Source organism: Gracilinanus agilis, chromosome 3 (genome assembly GCF_016433145.1).
Source record: "Gracilinanus agilis isolate LMUSP501 chromosome 3, AgileGrace, whole genome shotgun sequence".
Classification (NCBI taxonomy): Eukaryota; Metazoa; Chordata; class Mammalia; order Didelphimorphia; family Didelphidae; genus Gracilinanus; species Gracilinanus agilis.
This window is the reverse complement of record NC_058132.1, coordinates 334917473-334934769: the sequence shown is the minus strand read 5'-3', so window position 1 is coordinate 334934769 and position 17297 is coordinate 334917473. Positions and strand designations below refer to the sequence as shown.

The following is a 17297-nucleotide window of genomic DNA, read 5'->3' as shown; positions in this document are numbered from 1 at the left end:
CCGCTCTTCTGCCTTGGAGCCAAGACACAGTATTGATTCTCAAATGGAAGATATGAGTTTAAAAAAAATCTTTCAACAAAACAAAACCAACATCTTTACCCCATATCCAACCAACACAGTTCTATAAAAATTCTCTATTATCAAACATTCTAACACCACAGTTACTCTGAGTAGAAGTTTACAGATATTCATGTATTATCTTTCCTTCTCACTGGACAGAAGCTCTGCCTTGGACTGCAGGAAGTCAGTCTGAGGTGGAGAATAAGGGGACAGGGGTGTGTACTCCTGGAATCAGTAAATTTTTCACTTGCTTCCTGACTTTTACTAACTGTATAAGCTGACCTCATTTTTAGCAAAGCAAATTTTAAACATCAGGGACAAATTTCAAGGTCTGTGACATGCATGATGAGAGCCAGCTGGATTAATGGAAAGCATGTTTAACTTGTGTAACCTAGCTTGTGTGGGAAAGCCCAGATCTATGATGGAGACACTCTTTGTCCCCTACCAGATGGTTGGGTGTACATAGAACCTTTCTTTAATTGGCTTCATAACCAAAAAGTGCTTTTAAAATGGGTGAAGTTGAGACAAGTCACCTTTCTGCCACTGATTCATCCTCTTCCAACTTTGTCCAGAAGGCAAAGATCTCAACTTACCCATAGCCTCAATGTCATGGACTGAACCAAAGAAAAGGAAAAGACTTTCTTCCTTTGTTTTTCTTTTATCCTGCTTGAACCTAGGAAGCCCAGAGGAACCTGGGATTCTATCTAAAGGAGGGTTTTGGCCTTGGACTGGGTCTAGGGGAACTTAACTCTGAACCTAATCCTCTTCTTCACCCCAGAGACTGAGATGGTAACCCAGGTGTATATGGGAGAGGAGGGAAATTATGTCTCCCATATATTGGGAAGTAAATTTACACATTTGTGATTATACCTTTGAGTGAATATTTCTTTGTAAAAGTGAATCTGACTGTTAGAAGTAAAGTGGAACTTGGATATTGGGACTTCTCCTGTATCATTGGTTAGGGTTGGAGTGATTTGCAGAGAGAGTCCAATCCCCTTAATGGTATCAGAGAACCTTGGGAATGGAGTAAAATGTGATACACCTGTCCATCAGGAGGTGGGGGAAAGGGCATTCAGTGTTACATTTGAATTCAGAAGATCCTTGACAACTGAAATGTGGGGGCAGGTAAAATAAACATAGCAGGAACAACATCAACAAAAGAACAACAAAGAGAGCACTGAGATTTCTTTCTAAAAAGTATACTAGAAAAGAATGATGTAAGACAGTGATGATGAACCTTTTAGAGATGGAGTGCCAGGCTCTATCCCCTACCCCTTTACCCCAGACAAGGGATAGAGGAAGCATTTTCATTGGGCTACTGAGCAGAGAGGCAGGTATGAGAGGCATGTTTGGAGAGGGAGAGGAGAATGACCCAAGCACTCTGCTTCCCTCAGCTTTGCCACCTGTGAGTCTTCCCCTTTATCCCCTATGCATTCCCATTGGCTGCTGGGCAGAGGGATGGGATATTTGAAAAAAATGTCATCAGGCTTGGTGGAGAGGGGAAGAGAACAGCTCCACTCGAGTCTCTCTGCCTTTCTAGTATGAATTCCTGGGGGTTAGTGGGGAGGATTGCCCATGTGCCCACAGAGAGCACTCTGCATGCCATCCTTTGGCACCTGTGCCATAGATTCATCATTACTGGTGTAAGAGGAAGTTAAATAGAAGAAGAAATGGTGGGAAAACAGATTTGAAACATGATACACTAAACCTCAGGACACCCTTCCTACAGGTATATCAGTGTTTGCATGTGGGGCACGGGGAATAAAATTGCCGAATGAGATGGTACATAAAAGGGGAAGAAGAAGATAGAGATGATATATATTTGATTTGATTAGCCGAGGTAAATGTTGTCAATAAAGGAAAGCAACTCCTGTAGCTTTGTGGAAAGAAGAGGATCCAGAAGAGAATGGGTGAGGAGGCAAAGGGAAAGATTGAAATGAGAGAAAAAGGAGGAAATCTTGTTTCAGTGGTGGGAGGGGTCCCACTGAAGAAAAAGTAAGCATATTCTTTAGAGATCATTAATAGTAATCAACTCAAGGGGCACAAACAAAAGAGACAGATACAAAAAAATCAAATAATCAAAATAGCAAACAAAAAAGGTGGTATCAAAATAAAACAAAAATTAATAGAATAACCAGAATCGGAATCATATGAAGTTGTATGTACTATTATAACATATAGTACAAAAGAAATAGAGGAATATCTTCAAAAACTTAAACTACTCAAACTAATAGAGTTTATAAGTAATCCAGTCTTCTAATCTCTGAAAAGGAAATCGAAGCTTTACTAAAGGAAGAAAAAAATCTCCTGGTCTTGATCAATTCAAAGGAGAATTCTTTCAAACTTTTGAAGAGCAATTATTAGCAATACTACACAAATTATCCTGAAAAGTTGGGAAAGAAAATGCCCAAATTTATTTATGTGATAAAACTCTAATACCTAAATTAGAGAAGTATTAAGCACAGGTGACTATATGTTAAATAATTCATGAATATTGATTTAAAATTTTAAATAGAATTCTATTGACTACAGTGATTAATTCAAGAAATCATTTATTATGACTAAATTGAATTTATGCCAAAGATTCCAGGATGAGTCAAAATTAGGAAAACAACCATCATAATCATCATATCATACAAAAACACCCTAACCATCAATCAGCTAATAAACATTCATTAAGTGCATACTATATACAAGGCTCATAGAATCATATTTCTCTTCCTTTTCTGACCTGCACTAGCTCCTTGATCATAAGTATTTTCCCTTGTTCCAAATGAGAAAAGATTAAGAACTTCTGCAGAATGTCCTTCCAATCAGATGGAATGACTTCATTCATTCTGGCTCCTCCACTTCAAGTTTTGCCAGAATTTGAATGGCATCATGTGCTTCATATTGGTTTAGACCTATACTACATTAGGCTAAGTTCTAGGCATGCAAAGAAGGGGCATTCCAGAAGAAGGTGGAATTTTATCTGGACTTGAAAAAAGCCAGAAGGCAGATGTGGAGGAAGATGCAGGCAGAGAAAATGCCTAGAGTAGACATATGGAATGTCTTGTCTGAGGAATGGCAAAGATCACTGGATCACATGTGGAGGGAAGAGGAAGGTATAAAGACTAGAAAGATGGTAATGGGGGAACAGGTTGTGAAGGTCTCTGAATACCTAATTGAATACCTAACTGAGGATTTCATAGTCTCTTTTTTTGTTAACACTTGCTTTTCCATTTTAGTAACAACTCTAAAGCAGAGGAGCGCATCCAGTGATCACCTAGCAGCTCTTATATTATGTATTTATGTAATATATATATATATAATATTATGTTTCATTATCTTAATAGCTACAGAAATGGCTCTTTTATGCTAAAATTTACATTCTTTTATGCTAAAAATTGTACAAAATATAAACATAGAGGGAATTTGCTTTAATATCATAAAGTATCTACCTAAAACAAAAGCAATGAACACGGCTGTCTTTTCCATTAAATATAAATAACTAGGAAGTCACATCAACAGGATCAGAGGGACCAGGACCCTGTCTCAAGAGAAGGGCAGCTTGAGCCTGGATCAATCAAGCCTCAGGGGCACCTATGTCACCTTTTAAGAGAAAAGCCACCTAACCCTTGCTGGAAACACATAGTGTGATAGAGATATGATTGGGATTTTGATGTTGAAGGATTGCTCTGCTGCAGATACAAATAATATGGAAATGGGTTTTGAACAATGATACATGTATCTATAACCCAGTGGAATTGCTTGTCAGCTTTCAGAGAGGGAAAGAAAGAGGGGTTGGGGGGCAGTCATGAATCATGTTACCATGGAAAAATATTGTAAATAAAAAAAGGAAAATAAAATAAAATAAATGTATTATTTGACTAGGCAAGACATCCTCATTGTGGCCAGATGACTCATGACTATCATAAGAAAAATGGAAACTCCTGGCCCAGCTACCTATATGCATTTTTGAGAGTTCATTATCAGGTCCTCCCTTGAACATCCCAAGATAACTCTAATTGGCAATTAGCTAATTAGGAGGTGGTTCATCAGGTCCTCAGCTCTTCCTCAAACTGACAGGCGAAATTTTGCATGAATACAAGAAAAGTGTCATTGCAGAACTTTCCTATTAGCCTGAATTTGTGAAAGGACCACATTTCTACAGATAAAGAGAATGCAAAAATCTATAGTCTAAAACCAGGTCTGAGAGTTGGTTCAGGAATTCTCCCTAATATATGGGTACTGATTTGGGGCCTTAATAATCCAGGACCTTGATATAAAAATAATATAGTAGATAAAAAATAATTCTCACACACCCAAGTCTGCTATCAGTCCTATACTATAGGTCCTATGTTTTAACTGAAAATGGGCTAAGTGGGAGAATAGAATGTGAAGGGGAGCAGGGAGAAGGCAAAAAGATGGAGTTTGTATTGTTGTTCATCCTTAGTTTCAAAGAGAATCAATGGCATCATGGGGTAATGTCTTGACTTGCTTATGAATTGAAGTGTAGAGAGGTGCACAAAGTCATCAGTCTCACTCTCTCTTCCAGAGCATTAAAGTCCTGTGGCAGGAAAAAAGCCAGAATGACTGGCAATGGACTGGGATACAATGGATGAGTTTAGCATCTTTGATGGATGACCAAGCTCTAAGTGCTCCACAGTGCCTGCTTTAGCCTCCTTCACAGTCATTGGAACAAGTTCTCACCTGCCCATTCTTCTGTTTGGGTGTATAATTAGAATTTGCTCCCCAGAAACTCTCTTTCCCAGCTTTCCAGTTCCTTCTCATGTTATGTGCTAACATAGGGAAGATATAAGTTTTGTGTAGCTCCCCCCTCTGGTTCTCTTTTTTCTCCTAATCACGGCTGGGATAGCAGGCTTTATGCCAGGCAGGAGAATTTACACATGTGGGTTTACTTTGTGTTAGATAATTAGGTTTGAACTTCTATTTCTTTTAGTTTATTTTCTTTCTACTTCAAGTGATTATTAATAAACTTTATAAAATATAATACTTGGAGATATTGGATATTAATTTTAATCTTACATGGGATAGACACATCTCTCCCAACTCACCCATGGTTTGAGGTCTATCAGTTACCCTCAGGATGAACAGTCTTAGAGGTGCTATTCGCCTAGGCCAGCTAGGTGGTGCCACAGTGCACAGAACACTGACCCTGCCCAGTGATGGCATATGACTTAAGTATCATTGCATATTAGTAAGTGCTGATTTGTATGGTATGGCTTCATGGTGTAGTAGAAAGAGTCTTAGATTTTGAGCCATTTACTGCCTGATGGATGGTGTTGGGGATGTGAGTTTTGTGGAACATACAACTCTGTTAGGTAAGTAACAGAGCCTAGGAATCCAAATCAATACTGGGATCAGTATTAAATATAGCCCAATCTCAATCTTGCTCACTCTGTTTTCTACCCTTATGTTCTTTTTTTTTTTAAAGAAAAACCTTACCTTGCATCTTAGAATCAATTCTGTGTATTGGTTCCAAAGCAGAAAAGTGGTTAGGGTTAGGCAATGGGGGTTAAATGACTTTCTCAGGATCACAAAGTTAGGAAGTATCTGAGCCTAGATTTGAACCCAGGACCTCCTGTCTCTACACCTGGCTCTTATTCCACTGAGTCACCTAACTGTCCCCTCCTTATGTTCTCCTAGAAAGGAAAAAGAAAAATGTTCTTTGTGATGACCTTATTTATCATCATTTATCATTTAGCCTAGACTTCCTTCTCTGGCAGTTATACTCAGGTTCATGGCACTTTTTAGGGCAATATGCAAAAACCAAAGGTAATGAGCTCCTATTCAATTTTTTCCCTGCTCGACTATACCAGGGGATATATTAATTTGGAGCAGAAGTGTTTAATTAAACAGAATATCACTATCAAGAATGAAGAAAAATTCGTTCCTCCCCAAACAGATTACACCCTCCCACTGATTCCTATGCCACTGGCTGGAGAGAAAATGCTCATAAACAGCAGGGATCACATCCCAACATCAACAAGACAAAAAGCCAAGTCAACAAGTCCACAAATATTTAAGTACTTATTATGTGCCAGACACTGAACACTATAAGTACAAAAACAAACATTCAAAAGGCTTATATTCTAGTGAGGGAAGATAATACATAAAAGGAAGCTGAAAAATTTGGGGGTAGTAGGAAGACATACCTGTACCCAATGCAGGAATAGGAAGAGAAAACTCAGAAAGTAGTCAGGATTGCAGCCTGGAGAAGAATGAAGACAAGGTTTGTCTGGGCATCCTCTTTAAAATGAAGTTTCTGGGAGGACCTAGCCAACCAGAGGGCAAAGTCTCAAGGAAGGGAGATACTTCACCTAGAGAAGTAGTCTGGGGATACAGTGAGCTTCCAGGTTGCAGAGGTTTCTGGGCCACACTAGAGAACACCTTTTTCCAACAAAGCTGTTGCTTGATGCAACTCCCCAAGAGGTGATACTGGCATTGATGCCTTTTACTGGATGGTTTTCTCGCTGATGGGCTTTCATCTGTTATTACTCTGCTTAGCAACTACTGCCATCTTCTGCTTTTTTACTGAATTGTCAAAGGTTTTCAATGGTTTTGGATCTAATGAATTTGGCCTGACCAGCGCTGGTCAGTACCAACCTCTCAGGAGAAGATCACGAGAGAAAACTGAAGGATGGATGATGCAGGGCTGGATTCCTACTTGGACTTCTGTTCATTTGGTTTTATTCTTATTCAACGTTGATGGAAAGGGATGAATTTGAGATACTCTGTGAGGATAATACCAGGAGGCCAGTGGATTAGTTCAAGGAATGTAACTTAGGCAAGGACCTGGCTAATGCAATTGTAGCCCATAGAGCAAATAATAAGAAAGATCTGATCTGTAATCTTCTCTTTGAGTCACAGGTATGAACCATTGTCTCTTCATGTTTTGTTTTCCTTATTTGCACTGTCAAGGATTTTCCTTCTCTACTTGCCTACCCTCAATAGGCAGCTAGATGGCACAGTGGATAGAATGCTGGTCCTGGGGACAGGAAGTCCTAAATTCAAATCCAATTTCAGACATTTCCCAGCTATGAGACTCTGGGTAAATCACTTAGCCTCTGTCTGCCTTCACTTCTTCATCTGCAAAATGGAGATAACTGCACCTACTCCCAAGGTTGTTGGAAGGATCAAATGAAATAATATGTGTGAAGCATTTAGTATGGTACCTAGTACAAAGTAGGTGCTTCATAAATGATTGTTTCCTCCCTTAAATGCTTTTTAAATCTAGGGAGATACCTCTCCCTATCCCAGCCTTCCCAACAAAAAATTGTATTACTGTGTAATCATCATGCCTCATCTACCTATATGGCACGTTACAGTTTATAAGACTTTCAGTATACTATTCTCCATTGCCATTAAGGCAGTGTGTTTTATTAGAAAACTATCTGGACAAGAAGTCTGAAGACTTGGGTTCAATTCTGGCTTTGTTTCTAATGATCTTGGACAATTCACTACAACTTTATAGACCTTGGATTCTTTATCACTAAAATAGAGATAATACAAGAACATATAAAATGCTTTAGTCCCTTCTAGCTTTGAAGTACTCTGTAAATGTCAGTCATTATTATTTCCTTTGAGTATCACAATAGCTCTGTGAAGTTGGCAGGGATGGTATTATACTTAGCTTATAGATGAAGAAACCAGGGCTTAGAATGGTTAATAAAACTTGAACTAAAAGCCAGGTCTCTTGACTTTGTCAGCAAACACTGATTAAGCACCTAATATCTGCAATACATTCTGCAAGATTTTGGAAAGACAAAGACCTAAAGGAAACAGCACTTGCCCTCTGGGAGTTTCTATTTGATAAAGGCAAAACAGGTATGTGAAATCTCTTTATTTGAAATAGTATAACTCAGACAAATGTAATTGGATGTCTGTGTCACTACCATAACAGAAACAAATCAATAACTCATGAATTAGAAGGCAAGGCCATCATGGGATGGGGTCGGGGAGGTTATAAAACAAGCCAAGAAATGCATTCTAAACTCCAAATACTGTGTTCTATAACTGTTCAAACTTCATCCCATCCTACATATCCATGTAAATAATTGTTCTTTATTGAGACTATATATCTCAATGATTCCTCAGCCTCACTTTCAATATCAGATGTTGTGAAAGAGCCAAACTTTGGTCAGTTTAGTCACTCTCTTGAGAAAAATAATGTCATCCTCTACACCAGTGGTTCCCAAACTTTTTTTGCCTACCGCCCCCTTTCCAGAAAAAATATTACTTAGTGCCTCTGGAAATTAATTTTTTAAATTTTAATAGCAATTAATAGGAAAGATAAATGCACCTGTGGCCATTACTGCCCCCTGGATCACTGCAGCACCCACCAGGAGGTGGTGGTGCCCACTTTGGGAATCACTGCTCTACACACTAGGTGCCTCCCTACTCCAGTATGTATTCTGTAGACCTTAAACCCATGATGCCCACTTTTAGGACACTATCCTCAAAGATTTATTTTTGAATCTTATATCTATCAATATTTACTATATTAAGATTAAAACTAATCACTTTTAAAAAAACTTGTCAATTGATTTAAAAATAACAAACTCATTACAGGTTAACATAAATAACATTTTAATGAAAATATATTTTCTAAAAGAAAAAATTGTGAAAACAGTAGCACTGTTCTACATATTTTCACAAATCTCTTTAATGTCTTGTTTAATAAAAGATTAGATTCTCATAGCAATTTCTAGATTCAATCTTTTTGACATTTGTTTTGGTTGAAATGTCATCTATAAGTAAAATCTAGCCTCACATATATGTATCTAGAAAAGGTAGAAATATATTAGTAGGAAAATAACATCTTAATATTATTTTGAAAGTAGTTTGGACATCACAGACCCTCTGAACAGGTCTTGGGAACCAACAGGTTGGGAAGTCTTGTCACAGAGAAATCTACCACAAGGATAATAGTCACAGTCATGTTTATATTCCCTCTGTGGACCTATTTTATTAAAATATTCCTTTTCCCTTTTGGCTATTTCCTTTTGCCTCAAGGATTCTGGTTTCCTTTTGTGGTTTTATTTCCTTGTCTTCTTTAACATTAAGTTATCTCCTCCCTAGTCATCTGTTTTCACTCATGGCTCCTTGAATAGGAAAGGTTTGGCAATGAAAAACAGGAGACATTGCAGCTCTTTGACTCTCATCATGGAAAGGACCTGGTGTTTAAAGATTCAGCCAATGGACTTCTGAGGCTCCCTCCTAAGATGAATTATGAGTAATACCTGGGTTACAAGTACATGAGGGCTGTTAAGACTTTGAGAAAGTGTAAGCAATGACTGTATAAACTAATTATGTTAAATGATTCATTGGGGAGACTAGTCTCCCAAAGAATCACAGGGAGGATTATGAAGATAGAATTATCTCTCTTTGTCTCTTTAAATGAAATCAATCAGCGACCTTTAACTCAATTAATCAAGAACTCAAAGCACCCCTACTTAATACTTAAATAAGAAAGTCCACAAGTCAAAAACTCTCACCTCTAAAGGGGACTTCCCAGCCCTGGGTAGGACTAAGCAAATTGAAAGACTGTAATTGGTTTCTGTGAAGAAGGGGGAGAGACAGGAAAGGATGTGGAAAATGGGGTATAAAAGAGACCAACATGGGCTGGAGAGGAGGGCCTTCTACCATACCTTTTTTGGCATTTGGAGAGATTGGTTCCAGAGATTCCTGCCTTGGCTTTGGAGGAGACTCTTTCCCTGGATCCTGCATCAGCTTGCTGTGTGAGTGGCTCAAGCTATAGAGGAGGCTGCGCTGGTGGACTTCTGGCTGAAGACTCCACAAGGAGACTGAGACACTGAGACCTGAGGAAGCCTCCTGCTGGGGTGCTGAATAGGAGTTCACTTCACTGGAGAAGCTCTTAGGGCTGGAAGGTTTGTTAAGAATCTGTCTCTTTATCTACATTTCCCACTTTCACCCTTTCCACCTCTTTGAAAATAAAAAGTTTTTAAAAATCAGCAACCACAAATTACTTTATAACTCTTATTGAGTCAAAACTCCCAATTTTAATTATACCCCCAAACTTAGAAAGCACTAGACTCCCATCTCTATTTCTTTATTTCTCTCTCTTCAATCCTTGTTTCCCTGATTTTCTTCAAGACTTCAAATTTCACATTTTGTAAGAAAACCTTTCCTGGTCTCCCCTTCCCACTCCCACTCCAGCACTGTGCTGGAGCCATTTTAAACCAGCTCAGAAAAGCTAATTGTTAAATCTTCAGTGTGAGCATTTATACCTTAGAAATCAGCAAAGGCTATAAATCAGAATTTGATTCTTTGTGTTGTTGATTGCTTAGATTTAAGAAAGGGACAGAGAAAGTGCTGATAACAAAATATTGACAATGCATATTAAACTTAATTTATGACAACACTTTTTTGAGAACCAGTTGTTAAAACCTTAAGCACACTCTGGATTATATCTATCTTGTATGTATCAAGTTATTTACATGTTGTCCTCTCCATTAGAATGTGAGTTCCTTGAGGATCAAGCATATTTTTTACCTTTTTTTGTAAACCCACTGATTAGCTCAGTGCCTGGCACAAAGTAGGTGTAAAATAAATGTTGTTGACTAACAAGTGGGAAGAAATCAGTTCAGCATATAAAATCTCAGTCTTGCTTTTATTTTCTTTTTAATTTAATTTTAAATTTTTTCCATGGTTACATGATTCTTATTGTCTCCCTCCCCTCTTCCCTCCCCACTCCTGGAGTTGACAAACAATGTATATATAATGTGTGTGCGTGTGTGTGTGTGTGTGTGTGTGTGTGTGTGTATCACGCTTAGGCTCAAGTCTTTTTTTTTTTAATCATCAGCTAATAGTCACTTCCTTTCTCTGAACTGGGTGTTTTAATTAACCATAGACTTTATGAAGGTTCTTTATAAACCTCTAATTTATTTCGGGTTCTAGTATTATGACCATATGCTCCAACTTAATTTAAGCAATTGTGCAAATTAAAACTGAAGTTTATAATGTGTAGGAGGAATGGGGGATGATCAAGGAAGACTAAACTCAATTTGATGAGTTCTCCACTTAACCTTATGATATTGCCCTTTGGGCATATCAGAGGGCCCTTTTACCATGGAACATAGATTTGCTGCTGAAGAGGATGCAAGGAACATGAGATGATTAGTGGCTGAGAATAGATTTCCCTTTTGAGGAGGGAAATTCCTCCCACTTTTCCCTTTTACATCTTTTTAAAAGTTTCCTTTTTCTTTCTTTCTATTCCTAATTGCTTTTTTGAACTGGGACAGTTCTTTGCAATCACAAGGTATGCCTGAGCTTTAGGAACTATATACCATATCTCTTCATTCCCCGACAAACACGTGGAGTCCCTCTAGTCTAGAGGTTCTTTGCCTTTTTTGCTGTCATGAAATCCTTTGTCAGTTTGGTGAAGCCTATGGAGGAGACTTTTCTCAAATAATGCTTTTTAATTCACTAAATAAAAGCACAAGATTACTAAGGGAACCAAAGTTCAGTGAAAATAAGTTCCCATCCAATATCATAAACCCTCAAGGTTTCCAGGTAGTTAAGAACCCCCTGATCTAGAAGATGAAATCTCTCAATTCTTGAACTTCGGGGAACCCTTAAATTTGGGGACTTGAAATTGAAGTTACCTAGGAAGCATCTCCCAAAGTTGACAACATGCAAAAATCTCTCTTCTCTGACAGGAAGGCTAGATTCCAGGATCACACAGTTTGGGCCTTTCATTCTCAAAGGAAAAGACAAAGAACAAGCCTGGAGGAGGAGAAAATCTGAGGGAAAATCTGCAGCAAGAATTGAATTGAGGTTTGAAGAAAGCCATGAAAGTTAGAGCATTCCAGGTATGGGGAATAGCCAGTACAAAGACACAGCCTGGAGATAGTTTCCAAATTGTTCTTGACAGCTTGGGACTTTGGAGTAAAGAAAGTACACATAATAGACTCTCTCCTACTCCCTGCATGCTTCTTGCTAGTCTGAATTCCTAGAATCCAGCAGAGGAAGAGAGAGCCTAGAAAGAAAAAAGAGAGGGAACAAGCTGGTCCTTAGGCATCTTATAGAGGACCAAGGACAGTTCCACTAAAACCTATCCATTCCCCTGAGTCTTAGGCAAACCATTTAGATGCCTGTGTCATGTCTGCTAGGCATCAGCGGCCCTACCCTTGTTCTATGGGGAGGGGGGAGTCCCTCAAATGCCTCAACTAAAGCTCATGCCCTATAATCTAACCAGCATGATTCTGGAAAAAGTTATTAAGGTATCTCATCCCCACCCCTCTTTACACTTTTAAAGGGCAGGACTCTTGCTTTGATTATGGTAGAACAATTCTCTTTGCTCTGTGCAGATAAGCACTTCAGTGAATCTTGTGCTCCCGGTACTCATGTTAATTCTAGCCTCTGTGCCTTATGTGTTGGCAGTCTAGAGACAGGGGGGTTGAACAAGTGTGCTGCCAACAGCAAGGAGAAATATTATGGCTGCACAGGGGCAGTTAGGTAAATGTGACAGAAAATCAGTGTTCAGATGAAATGTTATTTTCCTTCCTTAAAGGCAATTCACTTTGCCAGGTCATTAGAGAAACAGCCCTATTTTCCTCCTAAGAGATGAATGATAAAGAAGGACCTGAAAAAAATGGGTTGGGTGTCCTTCAGTCTATATGATAGACTCAGAGGGATAGGATCCTACTGGTTCTTAGACATCTGTTTTAGACCTGTTTCTGTGACTTCTGTCAGGATAGGGAACTCTGGGATAAGGAGACTCTTTCTACTAATGTTAAAGAGTTGTCTAGAGGGGCAGCTAGGTAACTCAGTGGATAAAGAGCCAGGTCTGGAGATGGGAGGTCCTGGATTCAAATCTGGACCCAAATACTTAACTTAACCCCCATTGCCTATCCCTTTCCATTCTCCTAATTTAGTACCCAAACTTAGTATCATTTTTAAGAAAGAAGGTAAGGATTTATTACAAATAAAATTTCTAAAAAAAGAATTGTCTGGAGGAGATGTACAAGACTTCAAACATGCAGCTACATGCAACTGGAGCCAGATTAAAATGTAACTGCAGGGCAGCTAGATGGCCCAGTGGATAGAGTGCCAGGTCTGGAGATGGGAGCTCCTGGGTTCATATCTGGCCTCAGACATGTCTCTGTGTGACCCTGGGCAAGTCATTTAATCCCCATTGCTTAGCCCTTAAAACTCTTCTGTCTTTGAACTGATACTTAATATCAATTCTACAATAGAAGTTAAGGGGTTTTTAAAATGTAATTGGGAAATGTTTAATAAAATAAAAATACAGTAAAGCAAAGATGATGTTAATTTTTGATATTTAATGTCAATATGCAGCCTACAATGATCCATTTCTGCCTGAATTTGAAATCACTATGCTAGAGAACTGAGAATTCAAGTGACTTTTCCCAAGATCTCACTGCCAGCATGAGTCCGAGGTCTTCTTGGATTTAAGGACAACTCCTTAACCACTAAGCTACACTGGCTCTAACTCAATTCCCAAACATATCACTACCACCACTACTCAGATATAGTCATTCACAAAGGGATAATATTTCATGGAATAACATCCCTACTTTTTTGGCTTTTAGGAATATTGCTCCTTAACCTCAAGAATTGGAATATAACAGACTCAATCCTGAAACTATAGAGAACATATTTTAATTTTATTTGTCTAGTCAGGATCTTGCTCTGTTTGGGGATCGTGTTTTTTTTTTAATTTTGGCTGCCACACTCTAAATATATTAAGATGCCATTGAATAAATATTTCAAATAGTCAGAATGGCCCCAAACTGCTCTTAATGTCATCTATACTTATTAGAAGAAAAATTTGAAAACTATGTCCCAGAATCATTTTAAAAGGAGCCAAGAATATTACAATAGAGGAATGATGCCATTTCATTCTTCATCAAGCTATTATACAGGAATAAGAATTCAGATGGAAATATCTAAGAATTAAGTTATCTATTTTTCTTTCAAAAGCTATCCCATTGTATAAACCAACCAGGCATTGCCTTTAGCCTCCCAACGAACATCACTTAACTAATGTAAACAGGAATTAAGAGGAAGAAAGAGGCTGGACTAAATTTGCGAAATTGTGGAATATTTTTGCTGACCTCCCTCCCTCTTCTCAAAAAACTTCTCCCTGAAATAAAATCCTTTATTTTTTTTTATAATATCAGAATTATCTTGGCAAAGTTCTATGACTGTGAATCATGGCATTCTGTCATCTCTAGGGAATCAAATTCTAGGTTATCTGAAGGACAATGGAGAAAAACAAAATAGGATCCATAACATTATGAATGGTAAATGGAATATGTGAAGAGACATAAAAGATAGTATCCAGGGAACATGGGTGGAAAAACATTCCACAAGTCCACTGTTCTAACAGATTTCCTTCTTTCTGTCAAAGGCACCACCATTCTTCCCAGCTTATAGCTTTGTAACCTAAGTGTTAATCTTGAATCTTGATTTTTTCCTTCACTCCACCTATTCAATCAGTTGCCAGTTTTGCATTTCTGCTACAACACTGATTTTTTTGCCTCCACTTACCCAACTCTCACTTTAATTCAGGCCCTCATCACATCTAAATTGTACTTGCCTCCTACTCTCCCTGCTTTATTCTTCCCTCCTACACACACAGACACCTCAGACACACTTGTGTTTATCCTCCACACTGCTATGAACATGATTTTCCTTAAGTATATACTTGACCATGTCATTCCTCTAACTCAATAAACTCCTATAGTCCCTCATTGACTTTATGAAAAAATATAAATCCTTCTGTTTAGTTTTTTAAAAACCTGTCCACCAAGCCCTAACTTATCCTATAGACTTATTGTCCATTATTATTTCTCATCTCTAAACCTTTGGACTGGTTGTTCCTCATGTCTAAAATGTACTCTCTTCTGTGTTTTAATTCCTCTCCCCTTGATGCAGCTCAAGCACCATCTTCCATGTGAAACCTTTCTTGATTTCCCCAATTTATGGTGCTTTCCCTCCTAAACTAGTTTGTATTTAGCTATATGTATATAATTGTATTAATTTGATTTATATTAATACGGCATATTTTAATATATGTATTTGTGATTTCCCCATTGGGATACAAGTTCTTTGAAAGTAGGGAGTTTTAGTCTTTGCATTTGCATCCCTAGAATTTAACATAGGCATAGTTGACATTTGTTAAATGCATTCTTGTTGGAGTTTCTAGTACTTCTTCCCATCTCATATATAATTATTTGTATATAGAGTGTCTTCAAAGTCTTAGTATTTAAACTATACTAAGACTTTAGGGACATCCTGTATATTTGTATTGATTCATATATATTATTTTTACTCATATATATATATACACCAACTCTTTGTGACCCTGTGGATCACAGCAAATCCATACTGTACATGGGATTTTCTTGGCAAAGATCCTGAAGTGCTTTGCCATTTTCTTCTCCAGTGGATTAAGGCAAACAGAGTTAAGCAACTTGCCTTGGATTACAAACTATCAAGTGTCAGAGACCAGATTTTAATTTAGGTCTTTCTGATCCCAGGCCCAGTGCTCTATCTATCCACTGAGCCACCTAGCTGCTGTATGTATGAATACATGTAAGTAAATGTGTATACACAGACATAGCTATATATGTATATATATATAAGCACATATATACATAGAAATACATATACAAGTATACCTATATACTGTTCTATTCTGATGTATTGTTTTTGGGAAGACCAATGACATCATGGGATGCTGCCTTGATTTTCTAGTGAATGGGATTTAAGTGAAGCAGAGTTTCACTCTCTCCTCCAGAGTCCTTCAAGTCCAGTGACAAGACAAAAGTCAGGATAACTAGGTATGGCCTGGGATGCAGTGGATGACCTTGGCATCTTTGGTGTCTGACCAAGCTCTAGGTCAAGGGTCAGCAACCTTTTTGGCTGTGAGAGCCATAAACGCCACATTTTTTAAAATGTAATTTCGTGAGAGCTGTACAGTGCTCACAGTGCGCGCTCCTGTAACAGCGCCTGAAAAAAAAATTAACTTTATGGCTCCTACAGAAAGAGCCATATCTGGCCCTCAAAAGAGCCAGATATGGCTGGAGAGCCATACATTGCCGACCCCTGCTCTAGGTACTCCATAAATGGAGTGTTTGATGAGGACTAGCACTTCCAGTGGGAGAGTTTGCCAAGGCCTTTTCAGGACTGCTCATCCATCTTTCACCCTACTCTCACTTGTGGCTCTAAGAAGCTGTAGCTTGCCCACATCACCATAAATCCATCTCAGCAGCCAGGATAAACCAGGTTGAGGGTAACTGACAGGTCTCATACCCATCCAGGAGATGTATTCTCCAGGCATGTGAAGGAACCCCCACCCACCCCATCCTCAGAAATAATTTGTTTCAGTGACTACAAACATAACCTATGTACATACGGTGTATATAGCCCCAGGCCTAGAGTCACAAAGACTCATCTTCCAGTTTAAATCTGACCTCAGACACTTCACAGCTGTGTGATCCTGAGCAAACTCCTTAACCCTATTTGTCTGTTTCCTCATTTGGAAAATGATGGGGAGAAGGAAATAGCAAACCACTTCTGTATCTTTGCCAAGAAAACCCCAAATGGGGTCATGAAGTCAGGCAGTCTGAAAAACAACTGAACAAGTTTGTATGTATGTGTATACATAGTATATACATATATACCCAAATAAAGTACATATATATGTATATATATATATATATATATATATACACACACACACATATATACACAAGTCAGTCACTACACAAATACATGTGTATGTGTATACACACGCCTCCTAAAGGCAGGGATCATCTCATTCTTTACAGCACCTGGCACAGTGACTGGTACCCAGAACGTACTAGTTTCTCTCACTGTGATTATCGGCCCCCTGCTGCTGTTATGGGGTGGGGACGATGAGGCGCAGATCACGGTGTGTTCAGAGTGAATGCCCGATTGGAAGGAGACTGCTGCTAAAGTCCCCACCATAGGCAGAAAGCCACGCTACTTCTGACCAGCTGGCCAATCTAGGGCCCAAAATACTCAGGAGCCCTCCTCCTCCGTTGCAGTACCAGCTCATCGGCTCCGCTAAACCCGCCCTGCTCAACAAGAGCACTGGATTCTCGCAGCGATTGGTAGAAACAGGTGATTATTTCTGCTCGGCCCCACCTCCCACCACGTGCTAGCTGACGGTGTCCATCAAACTCTCAGTCAAATCAGTTAGCTGTGAGCCAGGACCG

The 17297-nt window shown here is 38.8% G+C and overlaps 1 protein-coding gene across 1 annotated transcript in view; it reads left to right on the top strand.

The window, feature by feature from the left end:
- TF (transferrin) overlaps positions 1 to 17243 on the top strand; it is a 294822-nt gene extending 277579 nt beyond the window's left edge. The window contains 3 exon segments of the mRNA XM_044669153.1: positions 9177 to 9348; positions 12396 to 12543; positions 17105 to 17243. Coding sequence (XP_044525088.1) covers positions 9177 to 9348; positions 12396 to 12543; positions 17105 to 17243 — 459 coding nt within the window.
- The last annotated feature ends 54 nt before the right edge of the window (positions 17244 to 17297 follow it).